At 39.9% G+C, this 26141-nt stretch overlaps 1 protein-coding gene across 9 annotated transcripts in view; it reads left to right on the top strand.

Annotated features, from left to right (window-relative positions):
* Window positions 1-12115, top strand: part of SUPT3H (SPT3 homolog, SAGA and STAGA complex component) — a 455041-nt gene extending 442926 nt beyond the window's left edge. For all 9 annotated transcript variants that reach the window (XM_045009237.1, XM_045009238.1, XM_045009239.1 and 6 more), the window contains one exon: window positions 10355-12115. In XM_045009237.1, the coding sequence (XP_044865172.1) occupies window positions 10355-10416 (62 nt within the window). In that variant the 3' untranslated portion in view covers window positions 10417-12115. The remainder of the gene's footprint in view (window positions 1-10354) is intronic.
* Window positions 12116-26141: the final 14026 nt, after the last annotated feature.

Genomic DNA, 26141 nt, shown 5'->3' with positions numbered 1-26141 from the left:
GGCTCCCCGCCGCGGCGGGCAGCTCGGAGCCTTCTGATTCCCAGCCGCGGCTGGGAGTTAAAAGGCTCTGGGCTCCCCGCCGCGGCGGGCAGCTCGGAGCCTTCCGATTCCCAGCCGCGGCTGGGAGTTAAAAGGCTCTGGGCTCCCCGCCGCGGCGGGCAGCTCGGAGCCTTCCGATTCCCAGCCGCGGCTGGGAGTTAAAAGGCTCTGGGCTCCCCGCCGCGCGGGCAGCTCGGAGCCTTCCGATTCCCAGCCGCGGCTGGGAGTTAAAAGGCTCTGGGCTCCCCACTCTAGAGCCGGCCCTGGTGGGGGAGCTCCGCGGGCCGCAGGGAAGAGCTCCGCGGGCCGCATGCGGCCCGCGGGCCGCGTGTTTGAGACCCCTGGTCTACAGCAATGGGTGATATAGAAATACTTATGAAAGATAGATTTGGTTCCATTTTAGAAACTAATCCTGAAATCTTACTCAGGACCAAATACCACAGTCTTTACGCTGGTAAAATTCCTTCCTGTTAATGTCAAAGGGAGTTTTTCCTGAGTAAGGATTGCAGAATGTATGTTCCTCTGTTTTTAATCAGGCTAACTGCAGTCTATGCAAGTTTTGCCTGAGAGGGGTGAATAAAACCTGAGTAAAGGTGCTTAGGATTTGGCTCTTAATTCTTCTCCTCAGGGCAGAATTCATCCTGTATGATTTTTTTAAGCTACTAAAATGTTGGTTGGCTTCCATTTGAGTTCAAATCTTAATATTACCAAATAATTATGTGTAGAAGATTTAATGTAAAAACAGGCATGTAGTCTCCAAATTCACATTTCAGTCTGGGTGGCTGAAATAGCTCATAACATTCAATGCATGAAAATTGGGTGGAATTGAATAAATTAGCAGAATCACAAAAGGAAACCACTATAGGAAATAGTTTTACACGTGTAATCATTGAAATACTCTAGTGAATGTGTCAATCTGTACTAAATAAATATATTTGTTTATAGACATGCTCTGTATTAGCTTCCACTCTTTCACAGCACTTTGCCAAATAAAATCCCACTCGAAGTAGGATGTTCGCACCCGAGTAGGAGTTTCTTGGATAAATATTTTTTCTATATTTGAGACCAAAACCACTTCTACAAATTTCTGACTTTGATTGAAATAGTATATTTCTTTTGCTTTTTTTCTTCCCATCTCCTCCACTGGCAACCACTGATGCATTACCTTAACTCCTCTTACCTCCCACTGCTATGGTGAACAAGAACCCCACTGGAAACAGAGTGCATCAGTCAGTAATGAGTGCTGACCAGTAATAGAACTGGCCGCACCCAAATGCTTCTACCAGCAATGGCCTTGGAGCCTGAGAAAATTTCTCTGTTTGCAGAACAACTTTCTGCACTCTGCTATTGGACAGGGTCTTATTTTCCCAGATAAAATGATTCATCGGATTAAAGAAAGAATACAAAATTACATATATTGAATGCACCATTCATAGAATACATTTGGGGGAGAGGGGGAATAAGTTGCAAGATTTCTGTGGAAACTGTGTTTCAGTTTAACCTTTAAAAAGGAGTTAATCAAATCCCAAGAAATGATTGAGTAAAGGTAAAGGACTTTTATAAGCTATTGTTTTTCCTAAACCAGTTAATTCATTTCAAACAAAGTTCCATTCCTCTAATTTAGTAGCTGCTGATTTCAACATCTGCCTCCATAAATGTAGTATTTTAGACATAAGAACTGGTGGGAAGAAATAATCTAATAAAAATAATAATTATATAGAATGCTATATTTTCAGTGCTGTGCAAACTTTAGCTCTGTAATCAATCAATCCTCAGAACTGGGCTTGGTGAGTGGTAGTATTCCCATTTCAAAGATGGGGAGAATAGAAACAAAGAAGAGTTAAGTGGTTTGTCTGAGGCCACACAACAAGTAAGTGTCAGAGCTGGGATTGGAGCCCAACTCTTCCTGGCTTGTACCCCTGTGTTCAAGTCACGGGACCACACTGTCTCGCTACCAAGAAAATTGTTTTCAGTACACAAGCAGGGATTGTGAGGCATAATGACATTTAGAGAAATTAAACTCTTTTCTGTGTTGGCCAAAGTAACAGCCTGAGCCCCATCAGCAACTAAAATGAAACCTTGCAAGGCCAAAAGTATCTGCCCTTGGAGAGGAGTCCAGTCAGGCCATTTCATGTAGAATTAATCTATGTCACAAGTCCAAGGAGGTCCAAAAGTTTGCAGTACATTTTCACATGGGAGTTCTGTGACTAAGTCTCTACACAGTGCTCTGAGTTATAAACGGTAGTTTTCAGAATCCAACCATATATTAAAGTTCTCCTCCCCAGGTGTCTCAAAACTTTTACCTCATTCTCAGATCTAATAAACTTCCCATACATATGTTATGGTTGCAATACAGTTAAATCCAACAAGTTGAGAAATATCAAAAGAGGACACTTCAGCATATCACTCCAGCACTCTTTATCAACCCAGTTTGATATAAATAAGTAAAATTGTTAAGGGGCAAAATTCTTCCCCACACCTTTATGGATACAGAGTGTCCCTGTTGCAGTTCTACCGGGTTGGACAGGCCAAGCTTTTGATAGCCCACTCAGGGGTGCATATTACTTTTATACCAGAGGCTGGGAGTGGACAACAGAGGATGGATCACTCAACAATGGCCTGTTCTGTTCATTCCCTCTGAAGCACCTGGCACTGGCCACTATCAGAAGACAGGATACTGGGTTAGATGGACCATTGGTCTGACCCACTCTGGCCATTTCTTATGTTCTTATACAGTGGGGTGAAGCTCCATGGGAGGAATCCTTGTGTGCTATTGTGGACAGAGACTTTGGGGCAGTGGGTGGGCCTATTGATCTGCTGCTGTACTGGTTTGGGTGGAGAAGCAAAGACCCCTGAAGAAGACTGTGCTGGGGAAAAGTTTTTGGGCTACATGAAATAAGAGTCAGAGAAGGATTTTTTTTTCAGTATACTAAGCAATGTCTCGTTTTCTTTAACAATGCAAAAGAATTTCTCTTTCTCAGACAAATAAGTCTATTAAAGTTGGTGGCAATGATAAAAAGGACTTTGGAAAAGTATGTTTGTTTTGCAATTTACTATGCTGCCAAGTTTTGCTTTATAGTTCAATTTTTTCCTTCACTCTCCATTGTTTAAAGTACCCTCTCAGAAACTTAAAATGATGTTTCTCTCCCTACCAATCTTGTTCTTTTTCTTTTTGGAAACATTGATACCCCCGTTTTTACTACGGCAGAAACCCATCATACCTTTGCTTTAATTTCCTTCATTATGAGGATGTCAGCACAGCCCTGAAAACAGCATTTGATAGTTACCTGCAGTGTTCCAAGCTGGTAAAATTAGCTGAATGACAGTACACAAGCCAAAGTCAACTGTTTCCCCTGTGAAACGTCAATGGGTAACTGAGATCAGAATTTGGTCTTTGTTTTTCATAGGTCCTATATATGAACAGAGACTGTTATTAGGGATTTTTTGTTATTCTCTGCAACAGTCTTGGTGTAAACAAGTAGCCCTGGTGTAAATAAGAATCTGGCCAAACCCTTTATTTTCTGCCACACCATAGTTTGTCTCTTGTTTAAAAATAAAATAAAATGCCTTTATAATTGTTGTTCTCAGCAACAGAAAACAAGGGTTTTTTTAAGTTACTTTGAATTTGGGGTCAAATATCAGAGGGGTAGCCGTGTTAGTCTGGATCTGTAAAAGCAGCAAAGAATCCTGTGGCACCTTATAGACTAACAGACGTTTTGCAGCATGAGCTTTCGTTGGTGAATACCCACTTAGTCGAAAGCAAGTCATCCGACGAAGTGGATATTCACCCACGAAAGCTCATGCTGCAAAACGTCTGTTAGTCTATAAGGTGCCACAGGATTCTTTGCTGCTTTTTTTGAATTTGGGGTGTAAGCAATTTTCTTTAACAGACTTGGGTAGGGTACATGTGCATCTTGATACAGCAGCCCTGTTCTGTGTGGTTATTACAAAGTTGACACCATTGGCAGATAGACAGTAAGCAGAATCCCAGAACTGACTTCAGTGAAAAGCATTTTGTTGCAGATTGTTGAAGAGTGGTTTTTCGAGGCTGCACTTTTATCAGTGTTTGCTTGTGGTTGCCTTCATAAAATGTGCTGGTGTTTTTTGTCCAATTTCTAGTGGGAAAACGTCCACATCACAGAAGCCACTGTTGTAAATTGACCCTTATTAGCAGTCTCAACAGTCAAGGAAAAAATAGGCACAAATGCTGAAGTTTTTGCCTACCCCTAGATGTGACTAGAACTAGGTTGAAGCATATAGGTGAGTCACTACTGATGAGCTCACTATTTTATGGATAGATACTACATTTTCCAGCACTGTTCATCCAGTGCTAACATAAATTAAATCAGTAAAGATGCATGAATGCAGCAGAGAGCAGAATTTGGATGGCTCAGCATTGCCACGCATGGATACATATGTGGTATTTATTATTCATTTTTTGTATAATGCCAACAGTATATACTAGGCACTTATATAAATAATACACACAGTTGGAATAATATCAGACATCTGTGCTATGACTACTGATTTAACATGGGGTAGTTGAAGTAGAGCTTTAATTGCTATTGTCACAAATTAAAGAAGAGGAATACAGTATTATACTTCTTTTGTATCTATATGTATTTTTCGTAAGGATAGTTCATATCCGCATAGGTTAAATTGGACCTAAACAGAAGCAACTAATTCTAAATGACATATGGATTTTCTTTTTTCTACAATGCTGTTCATACTTAGCCCCTTACGTTAATTTTTATTGTAATCTCTAAATAACCTGACACTTTTTTGCATGTGGTTTGATGAAGCAGGCTGGAGAAATTAGAAGAGTAACCTTTTAATCACTGGGGTTTTTAATGTAGATATTTCTGTGTTCAAAGAGTTACGAATCTATCCAAAATGACTTGTTTGATATTTGGGGGCTTATGAAGTTTCAAAGTTAACATTCCACAAAGAAAATGGAAAGAAGAAATGGGGGGAAAGAACATATTTAAAATTAGAGTATCTTTGTGTTTTATGGGTTCCAGGTTATTTGGAATGGACTGAAAGTTAATGATACATCCTTTTTTCCATCCTGCCAGCCAATATCTGATCCAAGAATGTCTCTTACTTAGAGGACAGGGGTCCCTCCACTGTTCTCAAATAGAGGCTTCCCCTGTCTGAGAGATAATCCTCCCTGATTTGCACAGTAAAATTGTAAAAATGCAGAAGGAGAAATATTTAATGAAAAAGTTTTCCATACAAGTCCTATATCAGAGACAAATTAAACTCATATGGTTCAATTTACATGTATGCAAATATCAGAGGTTAGAGCAAAATTATTAAAAGGAGGAAAATCCCATGGTATATCACAAACAAGATGTGGAGCCTATTTGTATTTATGCTTGCTGATGAAGTTCAGCCAAGGCTTTTGCTTTGATTTTGGTGTCTCAATCCGCCATTCGCTTTGTAATCAAATCACTTGCCCACCCACATACACAATGACAACAAGAAAGCAAGCCACCTAGTTTTGAAAAAGCTGTTGCCCAACTTGGATAGGAAGGGCCCTTAATTCAGAGAGAGACAATTTTTCATAGAATATCAGGGTTGGAAGGGACCTCAGGAGGTCATCTAGTCCAACCCCCTGCTCAAAGCAGGACCAATCCCCAGCTATTTTTTGTGCCCCCAGATCCCTAAATGGCCCCCTCAAGGATTGAACTCACAACCCTGGGTTTAGCAGGCCAATGCTCAAGCCACTGAGCTATCCCTTCCCCCAAATTTTCCTCAGTCGCATGCCCTTTTCCTTCATGTGCTTCATCTGGAGACCATCCATGCAAAACAGCCTTAAGGGGTTATGCCCTTCTCAAAGTTGTGTTGCGACAGCATTTGAGCTGTTACATGCCAATACAAAAACCTAAAATTTTAATGTCCAAAATGGCTGATTTGGGCAACAGTTGATCTCACACATAGTTAGGTTCCATACCAATTACAACCTTATAAGCTCATCAGCACCCTGAATTGCTCTCTGAAGCATATACATAATCAGTATAGACCATGGGTGTCAATCACATGGCAGCTCATTGGGCATCTCCACAGAAGTGAATGGAACTGCAGAGTTACACCAGTCGAGAATTTGGCCCAATATACTTTAGCACTTGGAATGTACACCGGGGTTGTGCTACTCAGAAAAGTTTCAATTTTTACCCAGTGAAAGATTTAACCCAAGCCAACCAATTCAAAAATCATGGCACATCTGTTTCTTTCTCAGCTCAGTATCATGTTACTGCAGTGAAATAATTCATGCAATAATAGAACTGAACTAGAGCTGGGTCTGTCCAGCAGCGTTAGGATTCTGATCTGGAGTTCTTACAAATTCAGGAGTATTCAAATTCTTGGGTTTGGTTCAGGCTCACCTCTGTGACTCACTGCTTCAATGTCTGTGTTGAAAAACCTGGTGACACCCATTCAATAAAGTGACATTGCGATGGCTGTTGGATGTATAGTAAGTTGTGTTCTATTCTGAATGACTCTGGGCACTTATTATGGGATAGGAGTGGTGTTCTTCCCTTTGTTTCTTTGCACATCTCTCACTAATGTGAATAAGAAAAATGTGTAGGGCAAAAAGATTAGAGCCCCTTTTTGTAGCATTCAAGGAGTCATTTGGTGAATACCTATTATATGGAGATATACCTATCTCATAGAACTGGAAGGGACCTTGAAAGGTCATCGAGTCCAGTCTCCTGCCTTCACAGCAGGACCAAGTACTGTCGCTGACAGAATACCTATTTTTCAGGCTTGGTTTCTAAATCTGCATCATAATAGTATGCAGCTTCCATTTTGTAGCTAGATAAACAGTTCTGCCCTCTCTCATCCAAACACAGATAAAGGAATGGAGTTGCTTGCACATGACTGAGAGGTAGCACAACAGTGATCTTCCCTTTCTCCTCCTGGCAACACACAGAAATAATGCCAGTGACTTCATACTGTTTCTAAAAACTCAATTTGCTAGATGACTTGCATTATTGAGTAACGGTAGGAGTTCTAGAGAAGGACATTCTTGCTATCAACAAGTATAAATCTGCTTAAATAAATTAAGGGCTGTAACTGTTCCTGAGAGATTGATGATGTGACTCTTTTAAAGAAAGAAAGAAAGATACACATACAGAGGATACATGAGGCTACAGTGTGGTGTAAAGGTTTTATTGGCGTGCGTTTGGGATTGCCATGTTACTTAGAAGTGGGAAGCCAGGGGTTGGGTCTACAAGTCATTTCAGACAAGTGAAGAAAAAGGGCTGGATCTTCGTTTACACCAAGACCGCTGTATGCTGCCAGAGTGATATACGGTAGCCTTGGTGTACATAAGAATCTGGCCAAACCCTTTATTTTATGCCACACCATAGCTGATCTCCTGTTTGAAAAAAGAAAATGTTTTTAGAATTGTATAAAGAATTTGTAAAACACCTGTTGGCATTGTTTTTCACATATCTTAGTCTGGAGAGCCATGGCTTTCAATACTGTGAATCCAACTGTCATAGACCTTAGAGATAAATATTCTGACTAATAAATTTTAGATACCTGTAAAATAGCTTTCCTATGCATAACCGTGTTTAGATGTTAAGGTCTGATGTCCTGATATATCAGAACTAGGTAGAAGTGCTGTCTTCCTGTGGAACCGGGTGATTCATGCTGCCTGCTGCTATAAAGGACCCATTCCGGAAACATTCCCTTTGGGATGAGGTTGGAGGTACAGCCCAAGTTTAGGTAAATTATTTTAAGACCACTGCAAATGAGTGGCACTCATTTATAAATAAGTTATTCAATAAAATGTGCATAGATGCAAATCACTTTGGCAGGCACTGGAAGGGGAAGTGTTTTGTTTTCATTCTTTCTGAACTCCAAAACAGCTGAAGGGATTTTGTTCAGACTTTCCAGAAAAATTCAGCATCAGGCAGAGATTAAATAATGGAAAATTTCATGCTAAGGATGGACGAGTGAAAACAGGGAGTTAAGTAGGAAACTTATTTGCAGCCTTAACTATAGCAGACACTAACTATAATATATTGCTAAATATAGGCTAGTGGAGTGTCCTGCTTTGTGAAGATGTCTTCCTTGCTCTGAAACTTGCTTCTAAAATGACCTCTTTGGGGGTATAGGGAACCATATATAATGTTGCCTATGTTGGAAAATTGTAAGCTTGATTATTTCCCAGGTGAGCACAGCCAAGCCTGAGTCTGCCTTTCAGCCAAAAATCCTTTCCCCAACAGGACAGAATATAACCATTTATCTTTAATGTGAATCCAACATTAGTCTCAGGTTCATTTGTCTCAATGTAAACTGCACAGTAGCCCTAAATATTATATTTATGTGTTAAAGGTTGTCGCTGTGGTTATAAACTCTGTAAAATATTGAGGTCAAGGAACTAAAGCATTATTTTTGCATGGACTTCAAAATGCCAGCAATAATAGTTTGGGCGAGCTGTGGATCCAAACTCCCTCGGAGTTTATGCTTGTGGTTGTGGGAATATATTGTATCCTTTTATTAAAGTTATTGTCTGGCCTATTTTTGTATATTTCATGTTTGGGTATTGGGTTTTTCGATTGTCTTTTGTGGTGGTATTGTCTTGTCTGATGCCTGGCTGTGTATCCTTTATACTAATGTTCTTTTTTATTTTAATACTGTTCAATGTGTATAATGTAGTATGACTTGTATGATAGAGGGTGCTACAGTAAATGGCTGGTATGTTTTCTCTTTGCATATTCAGTATGCCTGAAAATGTCTCTCTATAGAAATTGATTAGTGGTGTTAAGTCTGTTCTCTTAAAATTCAGTGTGTGTGTGTGTGTGTGTGTATATATATATATATATATATATATATATATATATATATATAATTTACATCAAAAAGTTATATAAGACTAACCCTTGGACTCATTTAACACCATTATTCAGTATCCAGTTCCAAAGAGGGAAATAGATTATGCTCATATTAGTTAGGAAATAAATTCAGAGTTTATACATAAACACCCAGAGAAACACAAAGGTGGTAATGGATAGGTACAACTAACGAGACATCTATTTACAGTGATAGGCACCAGATTTAGGTTTTGTGAACTGAGATTAGAATCTGTCCCAAGTTTTCCAAACCTAAGAAAAATAAAAATGTTTCTACCATTTTTCAAAAACTTCAGTGGAGAAAAAAGTTCTGTATGGAGATAAATATATTCCTCAGCAATGTCTGCTCATACTCCTCACACACATTGGAGCATTATGCTTCTTATGCATAATTATCCGCTATGGTCATTTTAGCTTTTCTTGTGAGGCAGCTGATAATAACCACTTCCAGAGATAGGATGTTGCACTAAACGATCTGATCGTATATGACAGTTCCTATGTGGCTCTACATAAGAGGCAGAAAGTGAACCTGACTAAGAACTAGAGTATAAGCAGAGTGAAACAGAATAATCTATTTTCATTTTCCAAGCTGAGTGACAAACAGAAAGTAAACCAACAGTATGCATGGGGAAAGTCATTTAAAATCCTTTCATTCTGAAGATGTTATTAGTATGACAAATAAAGAAATATTTTTCAACAATATGCATTTTAACTTGACAATATCCCCTTAAAACTTGTGGCATCCAGTTTTTGTGTAAAGGAGGCATAACTTCCTGTATTAATTCAGGAGATGTTTAAAGTATACAGAAGATATAATGCTATATCTTACTAATATTTCTTATTAAAATTCTCTTTCTCAACTACTGTTTAACCCTCCCATTTCGTTATCAGTGGAAAGACTTGATCCTAGGCTACACTATATGGGAGATCAAAGTTTTCTGTACTGCACAAAACTCCTTAAAGTTTAATTTGATTTTGGGAGGATATACTAGTGGCTGTTTATATAGCTTTTGGCCCAGACTATAAATTAAATCTGGAAAAGCTGTAATGAGTCAGTAATTTATAGACTATTAAGATTTTTAGGTTAGAAGTGATTCTTGAGTGATGTGAATAGAGAACACATGGTTATAAAGGACAAACAGATTCAACATAATAATATATTTTTTGTCCCCACATATTTTGTAGGCAATTAACAAAATAATATGTCATCTTTTTGCATATCTGTTGCTCTCTTGAAATAGAATCACTAACCACTTGTTAACCACACTGATTTTTTAATAGACAAAGTGGTTGCTTATTGCTTCCCGACCAGAAATGTTCAGATTAAGCACACTATTAGATTGCAGCCAGAATAGTCTACAAAACAGGAAGAAAGCCTTGCCTTTCTCTGCCTCCTTCCCTTGTTTGTGTTGATGTGATAATTCATTACAGATTTTCTCTTTCTTTGACAGAGTGCCTACCGCAGAAATGGGATGACTTTTCTTGCCTGCTAATATGGATGTGGCTGCAGTGACAGGAAAGGCAGTGTTATATTAAGGTGATTTTCTTTTCCCCTCCATGGAAGAAAAAAAAATACAAGCTCTAATGTGTCTGTGTACCAGTGAGTGGGCTGGTTTGTTGTGACTATCTACTGGCTGACTCCGTCTCTTTTTCCAGCCCCCTCGATCGTTATTCTTGTTTACTAGCTGGAATGTTAAGCTAATTAATGGCAGGATGTTTGGGATAGTGTGTAGGTGGACAAGAATGCAGATCACACAATTTTGAAATTTGCAGTGGGCTTACTTCTGTCAGCCCTCATATCTAAAGTGCAGTGTCATTTTTTATTTTTGAAGTCTGTATGTTTTAATAGATGTGTTGTTTTGTAAAGCAGGTTTGAGGCAAAAAGAGGCCAAGGATTTGGATGATTATTTATGCTTGCCTTATTTTTTCAAAAGTAAAACTGCATTGTTTTGCATTTAATTCCTCTCAAATCAATTTCTTAGACAATGCTAAAAGAATAATACCCTCTCTAGCCAAACAAGGCGTTTTTCAGTGAGGATGATGCATAGGAGGGGAGATGAGCTAAGTTCGGATAAGAAGCCTTTTCAGATAGGAAGACTTCAAGTAAATGACTTCAGGTCTTCTTGTTTCAGTTAAATATTAGTATTTTTAGAGTCCCAAGGAGCATCTATGCTGAAATCTGAAAATTCTTAATATTGAAATCTCTTTTCTTATCCTCTTCTCTCCCCTGAAATCAGTGGGAATATTTCTTATGATTTTAATGATCATTGGATCTGTTCTTTTGGCCCCAGTTCACAAGGTACTTAAACCTGTATAACTTTAAGCATAGTATTCTGTTGATTTCAATGGGACTACTCAAGTACTTAAAGTTACAGCCCTGCTTAAGTGCTCTGCTGTACGGCCCTGATCCTGTTAATGTTAATGGGAGAAAATCCAGGCCCCTATTTATTTTTAATTTCTGTTGCTCCACTTTGTTTTTTTTTTTCTTTTGGTTTGTTTTGGGGTCTTGTTTTGTTTTGTTCAAACTCTGGCTCTCCCTTTAGCCCTCTTCCCTTCTCTGCTCTTCCAGTTTTTGATATCTTCACAAGCACATTCCTTTCTTCCCATGGAAAGTGTACATAGATAGAAGTAACCAAGGTCACGCTTGAGGAGACAAAAAGGCTTAGGCCCAGATTCTGCATCCGAATCTGCTACTGTGCCCCTATGGCATCCCATTGGTACAGAAGTCAGCGCTAGTGTATCCCAAAGCAGAGTCAGGGCCTTAAACCTTTAAGAAAGACAGAACACTCAGGAGACCTAGGAGATCAACTGTCTGCATTACTTCTATATAGTGTAAGCAGTCTCCTCCTTTGTGCTTAGTATGTGAGGTTTCAACTCCTGCCACTTCTCTGATACAGTCTTATACTTTATAAATGTTTTCATTGGACAGTACCTGGACCCACTTGCGAAAAAAAAATTAAACTAAAAACATGTGTCTCTTCCTTGTGATCAAAAAATTGTGAAGCATTGTAAATGTAATCTCAGTGCATCCAATATTTCTGCCATCCATAAACTGCCTCCTTTTTTACCTGCTGCATGCCAGTCCTTCTGGAATTAATCTGTATGTAAAGGACTAAAAATAATGCGTACAATACAGTATATTAAAAAAGAAAACAGTTTTCTGATGTTCCATCTGTGCTTGTTGAAATGTATGATTAAACTTTTCTTTTTATCATCATTCTTATTTTTCTTGGCGTCCATAATCATGGAAAATTATATGCTTGCTGTAAACATCCAGACTTTTTAGAAGGACACCAGCATTTATTGTATTTGGTTTCGATCTTCAGGCATATAGACAGAAGAAACCATTTCAGGCGCTGGGTACTGGAATCCAAATTCCTTCCTTAGCTGTATCTCTCCCACATTTTACATTTTAAAATATGCATAAGAAGGAAAAATACTGGCGCTTAGTTTTTACTGGTCTACTTAAAGTCCCAGAGAATGAAGACTCAACATACATTTCTCTCAGAAATATGACAGATTATGTTTTTGTTGGTCTGCTGTATGTTTGTCTATCTTGAACAGTTTGACAGGCAATTATTTATAAAATCTGGGTTTTCCCAGTAAACCCATATAATAACCTTTCACTTCTCTCCAGAAGCCAGTGAGCTGAATTTAGAATAAAACAAGGTAGGTTATGTCTCCCTATCTTGGACTAGGCGATAGTCACATAATTGGGGAATATTCATTTTTTATTTTTTTCTTGTCACTACACAGTCCTTTCTCTGATTCCTTCCCTAACGTAAATGAGGGTAGTGTTAGTGAGTGTCACTGATGCAATTTTCTGTAACAGCACCCTAATATGCCACATGGAAAAAAGATGAACATTAAACAAAAATTAAGAAGGTAATATATGGTATGCTTTTGTATCACTTATGAAAATTGCTAGCCTAGGATGAACTTAAATGCCATATACTAACAGCTTTGTTTTACATCATTTTAATTGGTAAATAATGTTGATTCTCATAACAGATTTTGTTATATTAGAATCAGTATTTGTAGGTCAGTCGTCATGCTATAAATTACCTGAACAAGAGGGAGACAGTGGGTGAAAGCCTGTCTATGGGAGTTTTGCCATTGACTTCCTGGGGCCAGGATTATACCCAATGTATCTCATGAGAAGAGAACAGGGCTGGGAGTAAGGAAACAGTGGTTTTATTCACCACTCGATTTCTGGCTTTCAGTGTGGCTGAGTCACCTAATCTTTCCATACCTCAATCTACCTACCTGTGAAACAGGAAAAGTTATGGCCATGTTTGTAAATCAGTTTGAAATCTTAGATGGAAAAAGCTATCTAAATACAAAGTGCATTTCTAATTAGTGATCACCTGGTCTCCACATACAGTATGAATTGTCACTTGTCACTCTAATTTCTGTAGCTCCCACGGAAGTCAGTGTGAGCTGACAGATGATGCTCCGAACTTCTCAGGAGATGCTTAGCACTTTGCAGGATTAGACACAAGTAATGCCTTTCAAATACAGTACCACTGATCAAACGAAGATCACTCTGCAAAGAATTATTTTCCAGCACTCTTTGAATTTAAATGGGACCTTACTGTTGTACTGACATTCTGCCATCAGTCATGTGCAGATCTCATAAAATATTTTATAACTTCCTGTCTAGCTCTCACAGAATATTTCATAAACACTTCTACAAATAAAGAATAAATAAAGAATGACATATGTCACGGGTCTACCCCCTAGTTGAAGCCTATTCTGTTACAGTTGTATAAGTGAATCTTCTTGTTTTGGAGTCCACGGTTTAGGCTTTTTTATACCCCTGCTGTACATCTGTACTGAACAGCAACACAGCTAGTGAAACGTGGTGGCATGCATTAAATCCTGGGCTTTATTCAAAGGGCACCAAGCCAGCATTAAGTAATGAAACCATCCCTGAAGGAATTGAATGTAAATGTGATGGTTTAAATGAGGCCAGATGCCCCTTAAAAAAAAAGATACTATTTTTTTAAAAGCTGAATCTTCTAATGCAACTCTGTATTTATTGTGCCCAAGATAATGACATTGTTTTAAAGAAAATCCCATCCATTGTGGAGGAGCAAGAATAAGATACTTAAACTTTTTCATAAATAATTGAAATGTTGGCAAGTGAGACAAACTTTATAAAGGCAGATGACTGCAAATTTGAAAGAAACCTTGATACTTGATTGTTAGGAACCATTTTAACTCCCTGAAGAGCACTCAGAGCCAATACAGTAATAGCCTTTCTCAGTAATCAAGCCCCAGACATTTATTCACCATTTTTACTAAACAAAATGGATTAGTAGGTGAACAGGACCAGAAAGATAAATAGGGAAAATCAAGAGCTCAGATTATCATCAGTATAAAGGTTTTCTGCCAGTATTTCTGTCCCATAGGAATTAAGATGAATTATCAATATATACAGAAAAAAGCTATGAAATGAAAAATAAAACTGTATTATTATAATCTTGCATATCTATCACACTTTTCATCCAGATGCTCATGCAGACTTTCTCACTGACTGTATGGAAATATGTTCTGGCAATCGTAGGCCTTGACCACACTGATAGTGGAATGTAGAGTACATTTAGCTACACGCAGCAGTGAAAAGCTATGTGTAGCTACATGTGGCAGTGAAAGGCTCGGAGGGGTGGGGTAAGCAGGAAAAGACTCTCTCCACATAGGAGCTCCTTGCTGCCAGAGCCTTTCCCTGCAGTGGGGAAAGGCTCTTGCAGCTCCCAACTACCGGAGCCTTTCTCCACTGAAATCAAGGGGAGTTAAGCACCCAGGCATTTTTGAAAATCCCACTAGGTGTCTATCTGCACCTTTAGGCAATGAAATAAATGTAAAAATCTGGCCCTATGTTACTTGCCGAAGATGACAGAGGAAGTCTGGGGTGAAGCAGGGAACTGAACCTGGATCTTCTATGCCCCAGGCTAGAGCCCTGACCTCAGGGTCAACCTTCCTGTCCACGTAGTTGAAATACTACAACTGTCTAACAGTGCACAACTCAACCCAATGGTTTAGGACAGGAGGTGGCAAATACAGTATCCAGCTAGAACTTCAAGGGGAATTGGGTAGGAGGAATGTAATTACTCAGTTTGGAAATTATCCAGGACACAGTAGGTAAAAGCCTTACTCTCCTGATAAATGCCATGGGCTCTGTAATAATCACATCTTGTAAAGACAGAGGCATTATACATCATCCAAAAGATGGCAGTTCCTGCAGTACTCTCTCCCTTAAAATCATGCTGGGGTGTTGGCTCTGTACCATCTCGGAGGGAAGATTGCAAACGATTTAATCAACACCACTTCCAGCAGTACCTGAGTGTTCTCCCCAAGATTGCTCGTCCAAATATGAACACAACCTGCCTATGAGATCTGGCAAGGGTCGGACTGCAGGCAAGAATATTACAAGTACAATTTTAAAAACCTGTTGTGTTCTAGATAGGGCAGAAAATGGGCTAATAGGTCTACAAGAAATGAAAACCTGGGTGAGTCCACAGGCAGATTAGTTTACAAATATAAATGTGTGTGGTGGTTTCACCCTATTCCTATGTTCACATTGCAGAATGGCCATGTAGCTTTGTGTAGTTCAATTGAATCTGACAATCTTTGCTAGAGAGAACCCTGGTACTGTAACAACAATGGTGTTGCAAATCAGGACTAAAGCTCCGATTCAGCAAAAGCAGAGAAGCACAAGCCGAACTTTAATAACAGACGTAAATTCTCAAAGAATTCTAAATCACTTTGCAAACTTAAATTAACATGAACTTTATACAGGACTCACTTCAAGTGCTTATGAAATGCAGCCACCTCTGAGGTGAAATGTGGTTGCTGTTCACCACACACAGCAGCACCCAACACTTCAGGGCAGGAAATGAAAGACACCTGAGTGACGGGGGAGATATAGGGAGAGAGTATATAATTATCCAAGTTCATTATTAATCCTCGTTTCCATAAGTGTTTAATTAATCTGCAAAATAAAAACACATCGAGACTGTTACATTTCATGTACTGATATGATTTCTTCAAAACCCTGAATCAAATGACGGCAACTGTGTCTTAAACACAGGTGAGTAAAAATATAAAACTGCTCTGCAGGACAAACAGCAACTGTGAGCTACCACATATACATCAGAAACAAGGCCCACAGAGAGCATGAATTCTATTAGTAGGGGCCTGTGAATACGGGACAAGACACCCTGGTTGCTGCAGGTCAGAAAGGCTGAATTCAGTGCCACTTGGACACTTCTTGCTGCAGCTTCAAATGAATAGAGATTTTATAGAATTAGGCATGATCAGTCTAGTGTTCTTTGGGTCACCCTACTTGTATTTGAATATTAAACTCAATACAAATCTCAGTTTTGGAATGTTTTTAATGTTATGTTGCTCCTAAATTTTCAGTATGCCACGTATTTTTGTCTGGACAACACACAAAAGCATTGCACCAGTTTTCAGGAGATGCTTTGGGCATCCAGGAAGGGACAGAAGTTGGTTTAGGTTTTGGACACCGTTGAGGATGCTGACGCTTTTTGGCACTAGGGAGGAGGGTGCTTCTCTTCTTTACCTGTCCCCTTCAGGGCACTGGTGGATGTGACTTAATGCTTCTGTTGAACTTAACTCCCCTTAGTTTCCCACCTGTACAACTCTTGACAGCTGCCCCGCAACCCACTTGGCAACATCTGGTACTTTTTCCCATATTGTGGATAATAACTGTTGTTTGCAGCGCTAGGGGGTTATGAACTTATTTCATCTTAAAAGAACACTTAGAGTCTGCAGCAGATTCCACATTTCATTGCATAGTGGAGCAGGAGCAGTGATCTAAGCTTGTCAGACCTGCTGAGCTGCCATGTCCTGAACAAAGCCACCATGAACCTTCCCTGTGTCAAACCCACCTAGGAATAGAAAGAAGGCAGAGGCCCTCTGGATGCTCAGGGGGAGCAAATGGAGAGGTATCCTCTTCCTCTGAAGAAGAATGGATATAGATGCTCCACAGAGATCCTAAAAGGAGAAATAGGCCTGGTTTATTCTTATCACTCCCCTCCTCCAAAGACATCCAAGGAAGAATGGGCTTGCCAACCATCTCCTGAAAAGAACTATTGGTAAGAAAGAGGGAGCTATGTGTAAGGTCTGTGGTTAAGACTCTGGCCTGAGACTCAAGTCAGTTCCCAACTCTGCCACAGACTTCCTGTGTAACCTTGGGAAAATCATTTACTCTTTCTGTGCTTCAATTCACCATTGGTAAAATGGGATGACAATACTTCCTTGAGTATTCAGATTGTAAGTTTTATGGAGCAGGGTGACTCTCATTTACTATGTGTATGTACAGTGCCACCTTAATACGCCCCTGATCTGACCGATGTGTATTACCATAATGCAAATGCTAAGTAAGAGGGAGGAAGGAACTGGCTGTTCATCATGGAGGAATAAGGATCTCTGGAGATTAAAGGTGAGAGGGCAGGTTGTAATCCTCCAAATGTTACGGTAGAATAGAATTTGGGTAAACTGCCAAACTTTTGGATATTTGTCCAAATCCCAAACCTTTTCAGTTTTTGCCATTGCAATTTGTATGTGCATTTCACCCAGTTGAGATCGGGTTTGTGCATGATATTATAGGAATTGGTACATTGCTGAGGTTTGTTTTGTGCGGGTTCTGGTATGGATTTGCAGTGTGGTGTCTGTGTTTTTTTTGATTTTACTGTATTTTTCTGGTAATCCTAGAGGCAAGGCTAGAATAGCTCGAAGAGTAAAGAAGAATATGGTTGCTATTTGATTCACAAGTAAGCAGCGAAGACTTAGAAAATTAAAAAGAAATACTCCATCTTCCTAGAAGACTGAAACCAAAACACACAAACTAGCCCTGATTTTGCAAAAACAAAACAAAACTACCCAGTTTTGGCAACCATTTTGATTTATCCCGTCTCTTCAATACATGGAATATATTTAATTTGACCTGTATTTGCGGAGTTAAATTTGACAGTGAAATATTGATTTATTTATTTTTAAAGTAACTAATAAAATGTTGTTTGAATAGCAAAGATATCAAACGGCTGGGAATAAGTTCTCGGTTTGTGCATTGAAGTAGATATTTTTACAATACCCGTATTTCTAAAAGAGTTGTCAGATTTGGACACTATAGAAATACCTCATTGCTTACTGATATTGTATTTGAAATTTCCTTATATTTTATTGTACAAGAATTGTGCACTTGGCTGCCATTTGCTTCCTTCAGACTCCCAAAGGTAAGTCGATTGTGCCCTCTGGGGGCTTTATACTGCTTTAACTGAGATTTAAGTTTTTTTCTTTCTTGCTTTCACATAAAATATCACATTGATTTTTTTCCTCCTTCTTGTGTCTTATGAAAGGAGAAATTTATGGCCTTTTTTACATCAGGAAGTCTAGCTTTTCCTGACGTTTTATTGCTTTGAATATTTGAAACATTTCAATCCCAGACAATAAATATTACATGATTATTGTTTTCATATGGATAGGCTATTTCCCCTGGTTTTTCCTAGCAAGTGACACCCAAAAATTTATGGAGACTAAAAACATTACTATTAAACTTCCCTTGAAAGGTCAGAGATAGTCCCCTCCTCCCCCATTTGTATGCGGTTTAGGAAAAAACAGTTAAAATCATCTCTTCTATATCGACTCTCAAAGCGGTACAAAGTTAAATTGAAGTAGAAGATTTCTTTTTTTTTAAATGGGCATCGTAGGTTCTGTTCCACTCACATCAGTAGGAGCTCTTCTGCATTTGCTGTAACATGCAGGTGCAGGGCCTGTGATTTCAGATGAGTTTGGGGTGGCCAGTTATAAAGAGCATTAATTAATATCATTTTTCTACTAAGTCAAAACAATGTGATAATGATCTGACATTCTCATGGTGCAAGACTTTTCATCCCATGTGTGAACTCTGGATGGAATCTGAGGGTGCATTTTGTAATCAGCTCACTTTTTGGTTGGAGGCAGCTTGCTCCTTGTTGAACAGAGCCCTAGTTTTGTGATGCTCACAATAGATGAGCCAGTCTGAAGGGTCACTACATCTTTCTGCCCCAGTTCTGCTGTAACAAGAAGGGGGAAAATGTAATGTGGAATCTGTAGTTAAAATAATAAAGATTAAGTTTCTGCTGGTGAACAGATATGATTATGGCTCTAGAAGAAGAGGCTTGGGCTCCATTCAAAAAGCACTAGTTCATTTAGGGTACATCTACATAGCGCAAGCTGTGCGCAGGCTGCTTACCTGAGCTAGCTTCGATCCAGTTAGCACGGGTAACAGAAGCAAAGACAATGCAGTGCAGTTTTCAGTGTAGGTAATACAAGTCCAGCATGTACTGTTACCTGCACCAACTGGATTCCAGCTAGCTTGGGTAGACTAGCTGTGTAGACATACCCCTAGTCTTGATTTGAAAGGGGGAAGGATCCTGCCACCATTGCTCCAATGAATAGACCCTACTGAAATCAATGGATTTGCTCAGGTCAGTAATTACTACTCACGTTGATAAGGGTTGTAGGCCCTAGATTACCCAATAAATCTCCTCCATCTCTGTGTCAGCTCCTGCTTTAATTCACGCTAGATATCTGTGCTAACAGAGATGGTCAGTAAAATGAAGCATGAGCCAGAGCTGCAATGTTCAGCTGGAGAGATGAATCCAAACAACCTCTGAGTGGAGGGAAGCTTTGCGTTGGTTCAGGGCTAGAAAAACTATCAAGAGCTTTTAAAAGATTTCAAACCAAAGAAACATTTATGAATCCAGCCCTGTTTCCTCTCCACAACTGGTATGAACAGCAGGATCAGAATGTGCTTCCATTTTAGAAGAGACACTAAGTATTTCTTGAAAGTGGTTTTTAAATGTTGTCTTTCCTCTCCATTCTGTCTTATTCCCTTTTGCAAGGGTTGAAAATAACATTTAGTTCTGTACCTGCTTTGTCCTTTTCCATTTAGTAAACAATTTTTCCCCTCCTTGTTTCTTATGGAGCTTAAGCCAACTCAGCTTTTCCTGTTTACTTCCTTGTCAGAAGTGTCATCTATGGTATCATTTCAGCTGTAGAAATAAGCTTTGTTCTGGCTGAATGGCTGCCTCTGCATTACTTGTGTGTTTCAGGGTAATGCACTAACAGGAGCTATTGACTTTTTAAAGTTTTGGCAACAAAGTGGTGATATTAAAAAAAAAAAAAAAAAAAAAAAGTCTTTAAGGTTAAGGCACTGGATGGGGCTCAGGAGATTTGTGTTTGACCTTGAGGAAGTCACTTAGGGCCAGCTTTTTAAAGGTATTTTAGCACCTTATGGGATTTTCAAAAGCATCTAGGCACCTATCACCCATTGCAATCAATGAAAGATCCCACTAGACACCTAAGTACCTTTTAAAATCTGGTCCTTAATCTCTCTGTGCCTCAATTCTCCATCTGTAAAATGGGGATATCATACTTCCTTTCTCCCGCCCTTGGTCTAGTAGGACTATAAGCTTTTTGGAGCAGGAACTGTTTCTTACTCAGGTGCGCTCTCCCCTGAACTCTGGCGGGTTTGAAATCCAAACCCAAAGCTGAATAAATCTAATCAGCTGCCTTTTAATATTTAAGTGATGAGCTGAATGGCAGTGTAGGATGGTGGAGAAAGAGGGAGATTGTGGACCCCAGGCTTTTATAAGTTATAGAATAATAATTTTTTAAAAAGCCTGCGGGGAAAAAAATCAAATGAAAGGCAATAATGTGTAAGTCACAGCAGTTTGAAGGCTAAAAATAACTGATAGAGCAATAATCTAGCAAAGTTTTGCAAAACTGCTTCCGTTGCTCTTGCTACAAAGATAGGGAATAACAGCACCAGAGCAGCTGCTGCATCACATGCTGCATGTGTTTCCTTTGATGTAAAGGAACATGGGTATTTCAGTCACTCAGGAGGAAACGGTATTCTAATGAGTGGAGCTACTTGTTCACAATTCTCTCTACAGAGCTTGAGAGCTTCTGCAAATGTTTAATGATTATTTCTCTTTTGTACAATAAAAGCAAAAACTGAAATGTGGAAGCTGTGCCTGGTTTATGTGAGACCACAATAGCTTTGGTTTTACCCATCCACATGTTTGACTAGCACACTGAACTCTGATTTTACCTGACTCCAGCCCACGTTAGTCTGTGTGCCTGATTCTCTGATCATTCTGGCATAAATCAAGAGAAACTATTAGAATCAAAGGAATTACATCGGTGATGCACAGAATCAGAATCAGACCCGGACCCGTTGACTGTATCCTCAGAGTCTGATCACATGAAGTCCTGAATACCCTCAATTCCTGTTAAAATCAGTAGAAAATGAGTGCTCTGGTCTTAACATGAGGTGGTAGTGTGTGCACACTCCAAGGAACCAGCATTTATCAGTTGGATTTTAAGGGCCAGATTCAGGAGAGAACTTAATCGCTTGCTTTAAACACTTTAAACATGTGCTTAAGGCCCCACTGATTTTAATAAGGCCAGATTAAAATCTATGCACTGCAATGCATAGATTTTTGAGCACCAGCTCCTGGAATCAGATGATTACATCTAAATCTCAGATTTCATTTAACAAAAAGCTTAGGTTTTTGCAAATGGTTGCACCCCCTCCGCCCCCCCCCAAAAAAACCTTGAAAATGTGAACCAAGTGTAACCGATGCAGTGTCTGGCTGAGTCTGCAGACAGCTTGAAACAGTACCTCTGAGAGGGATGAATTGTCCCATTTTTCTCAATCTCCTGAATAGGGATGTTTTCTAAATCTGAGCCTGAGTGAGCAACTAGAGAAAAGAAGTATATTAAAAAGAAAGGAAAAGCGTACCCTTGGGGGAAGTAGGGAGGATAATTAACCAATGGTCTGTTGTGATTTTGGAGGTATTCAGATGAGTGGCGGTCTTCCAACCTAGATGAAGCTAGCTAGCTAGAACTATTCCTCTTTCCACAACATTTTAGTATTGCTCTGCAATGAGACGTACACATGCTGTGCATTAATACGTTATTACAGACTGGATAGTGTAAACTCCAGATGTTGAGAACATGATTTCTTCTATTGGCATACCTAGGTGTCCTCTACATCCATAGTAAAAACAATTATATTAATTCTTAGGTTTGCTACTGCTCTCTGTGTGGTACATGCCAGTTTAAATCTGTCTTCCTCTGGCTAAGCAATAACCATGAAGGTGAAGGATATATCCTCTGAATTAATGACCTTGTGGGAAGAGTGGATTATTGTAGTGCAGCTGTGAGCTGTTAACCCCAGCTGGCCATTCATCCCAAAGGTGGTGGTTACTACATTATAATGTGGTCAGAGGCAAAGACTAATGAAATTACATTTTTTGAGTGAATCATGACCTTAATGTGATGTCTGACTCCTGTCACTACTATTGGTCAGTCCCTCTCCGTGGACTGGTCATTCCTAGAGTATTAAAGTCTTTGTCTATTGCAGTGCATAGAACTCCCACTGACTTTGAGGGAGTGTGGATCAAACCTTTAACACCTAGTACACTGGGTAATCAGATTCCAGATCTTCACTCTAGTCAGCGTTTAGCTGTGTGAAACATACAAAAACATTTCCGTCCACTGCACAGTTTGCTCAACCTTCTCCCATGTTTATCCCAAATCCGTGTATGCTCCTGTAAGCAAAACGCCTGACTTTTTTGGTTACTTTTTAATAGGTTCCCCATCACTTGCTGCTTGTGCAGAATTCAGGAATCCTGCCTCCTCCGTGGCCTGAGCAGCCAAAAATGTATTACACCTGCCCTGAGTTCTTTATGCTTTTTGCCTGCAAGGTGGTGAATCAACTTTAATCTGGCCTCAATGGCAAAGCCCAGAGTCCTGGTTTCATTTAAAGCCTATACAGTACTCAGAGCCCACCAAGTATCTGTGCTCTTTTTAGGTGTTCTGCCATCATGCCATTCCACAGTCCAACGTTGCTGACGACAGTGGTCTTTGGACATGGCCTTCAGTAAGCCGGTGACCAAGTTTTGCTGTGCAGCCTGGAGGGTGTGGAAATCACTCTCCTGAGGGAATCCACTTCAGCTCGTCTCCCGCACTTAAAAGAATAAACACAGCAGGCTGAAAGGGGGGATCTGGAGAGTCAAGTCAGCCGTAATCGCTGTCACTTCCATAGCATCCTTTCCTGCTGTTTGGCTTTTCAATATTTTGCGTGCCTCTTGTGTGATTTCTCACACGCTATTTTTAATACAACTCTTAGTTCAGCACCCCCGTGCATATGTGGGGAGGTTTCATAACCTATTGTATTAGTTAATCTATGTAATTACGAGTAGGCCAACAATCGAACATGGGGCCCCATTGTGCTAGGTGCTGTGCATAACTAAATCTATCTATGACCCTCATGACTGTAGAATCTGAGTGCCTCACAATCTTTAATGGCCCCTGTGAGGTAGGGAGGTTCTACTGTCCCTATGTTACAGATGAGGAACTGCGACACGGAAACTAGGTGACTTACCCAAGGTCGCACAGGGAGTCTGGGGCAGAGTTGGGAATTGAATTGAGTTGGGATGGGCAAACTGGCACAGCGAAGAAAAGCCAGGACTAGAACCAGGTTTCCTGACTCGTTGCCCAGTGTCCCAATCTCTGGACCAGCCTGCCTCTTAAGGAGGAAATAAATATTCTGAGTGATGACCGTGGTCTGTATGTGCTGAGGGATCAGGAATGAAAATGTTCACACAAAGCCTGCAGGCAGAAACCACAGAGTTCCCCCCACCGCTCTACTTCGTTTTATTAAAAGTCACTGTTTCTGTGAAAAATGGGGTTTATAAAGTGAGCTGCCTTAATTATAAAGTTATGTGCATTTGAATGACTTGTTTCCTGTTAACTGTTCATGACAGCCTACAAATGTGAAAAGTATTACCAAGCCTATTTTTAACATGGCTTTGGCAGGGCTGGAGTTGCAGAAAATCAAATCCTATAGAATCCTAATGAGAAAGTCCAATGATGCTTTGAAGTATGGTTACTGTTCTTTGAGTTATTAACCAGTGATGTCATTGCTATATGAGAAACAGGAAACAGAAGGGTCTCTCTTTAACAGTATGTCTTAGATAGCAATAGGAACTGATCTTGGGCTGCAGGGTTGTCGGTATGTGTCTGTTCCGGGCAGAGAGGGAGGCTATATGAGCACTGATATAGTGTATAAACATATGCCTGATCAGTTCTGGGAGGCTGATTCCTGCGGTGTTGACATTTGTTTTCTGCAGTGCTTTATTGCTCGGAAAGCTTTTCCTCCCTTTTACCTTCTAAACTAAAAAATACTGTTTTATGTTGTATAAAATCAAGCACGTGCTTTGATGAAGCGGGTCCTCAACACCGATTCTTCTATCCCTATGGGCTCCGTGTGATTGCTGTGGATCAGGGGCCTGAACCTTTGGCTTTCTTAGCCCCCTTCCCTTCAAAACAGCAGGTGAAGATAAAACATAACTATATGGAGCTATACCTATTCCATAGAACTGGAAGGGACCCTGAAAGGTCATTGAGTCCAGCCTCCTGCCTTGACTAGCAGGACTAAGTACTGATTTTGTTCCAGATCCCTAAGTGGTCCCCTCAAGGATTGAGCTCACAACGTTGGGTTTAGCAGGCCAATGCTCAAACCACTGAGCTATCCCTCTCCCTCTAAAAGCTCTCTCCTCCTCCCTCCCCTCATAGTGTATTCAGTAAGGCCACGGGGTTGAGGGATGCATCACACCCAATGGGGCCAGGAACAACGGAGCCCACTTACTCGTAAAGGGATAGTGCGCCAAGGGTAACACACTACCACTGCCAGAGGAGTCTCCCTTGTAAAGCCTGTGGAGGGGGGGGGGATAAACAGGAATGGATTGGGTAGGAGTAGAGATTGGAAGGGATTTGGGGGAAGGAGGAAGAAAGAGACCATAGGGATTGAAAAAAGGGAAAGGAGGATGGACAGAATGGGAGGAAGGGGAGAGAGAGAATGCCTTTTGGTAAATAGAGAAGACAAAGCGGTAAGTGTGGGAAGAACTCATGAGCGTAGTGTGAACATCCTAAACTCATGCTGATAAAACCTTCATAGTGCACATTCACAGATTTTATTTTAAGGCCAACAGAAGCCATTATGATCATCTAATCTGACCTCCTGCATACAACAGACCATAGAATTTCACCCAGTGTTTCCTGCATCAAGTTCATAACTTCTGGTTGAGCTAGTGCATCTCTTTTAGAAATAGACACCCAATCTTGATTGAAAAAACTCCAAGGAATTATGAGACCCCAGGGTTGCTAGCTAAGTTGTTCCAATGGTTAATTACTGTTTAAAATGTCCACATTATTTCTTGTCTGAACTTTGTGTTCAGATTTCTTGTACTAGATATTCCCCTGCTTATACAGACAAGGCTTGGATTTGCTTGTTTAGCTGCCACATCACAGTTCTCCATCATGACCTCTAAATCCTTTTTTCAGCCACTATAATCCAAAATATAGTCCCCCATCCCCTAAGTGTGACCTACATTCTTGTTTCTTAGATGTAGGACCTTTCATTTAGCAAGGCGTACATGTATGTTTATGCATTCACACGCGTACATGCACACAGAGGTGCATACAGTTATAAGTATATGCATTTGCACACATCTATCCACAAGCACCTATACACATGTTATATGCACAGGCACACACAGATATATACATGCACATATGTACACGTATATGTACTATTCCGATCATTTATTGGAAATACTTGTGTAAAAAAAACAAACCAATTGTTCATGTGATTAAAACAATGTTAAGTTAGTAACATTTCTAATAAATAGTAGCCCTTCATCTAAAACAACTATGAAAGTGTGTTGGGATCTAGGTTACTGGGAGCTTAATAAAAGCCCGAAGATTCAGTATTGGCAACTCATGACTATGAGCATGTAGTTGACCATGTCTACACTATGGCTGAAATTCACCCTGCGTAGAGAGCCAGTAAAAAACCTGTGCACCACTTGAGTCCCTTTTTCCTAGTTAAAGATGTTGATTAATATATGCTGGCTAGGATATATATACATAATATGTATTAGCCATATGTATTTGCAGTCATCACAAATAGCATTAAGCACAAATATTATAACAGTTATATCATCTAAATTGGCCTATTATTTTTATATAACCCTGATCACGTATGCTAAGTATCCCATAACCCCTTGCATTCACTGGAGTAAGTTTTGGCTAGAGCTAATAGGGAAGCTGTCAAGATCAGGGCGGATGAGTGCTTTGCCAAAGCAACAGAAAGGG

The sequence above is a fragment of the Mauremys mutica genome, chromosome 3 (genome assembly GCF_020497125.1).
Source record: "Mauremys mutica isolate MM-2020 ecotype Southern chromosome 3, ASM2049712v1, whole genome shotgun sequence".
Classification (NCBI taxonomy): Eukaryota; Metazoa; Chordata; order Testudines; family Geoemydidae; genus Mauremys; species Mauremys mutica.
Note: the sequence above shows the minus strand (reverse complement) of the source record. Positions and strands in the feature narration are given on the sequence as shown.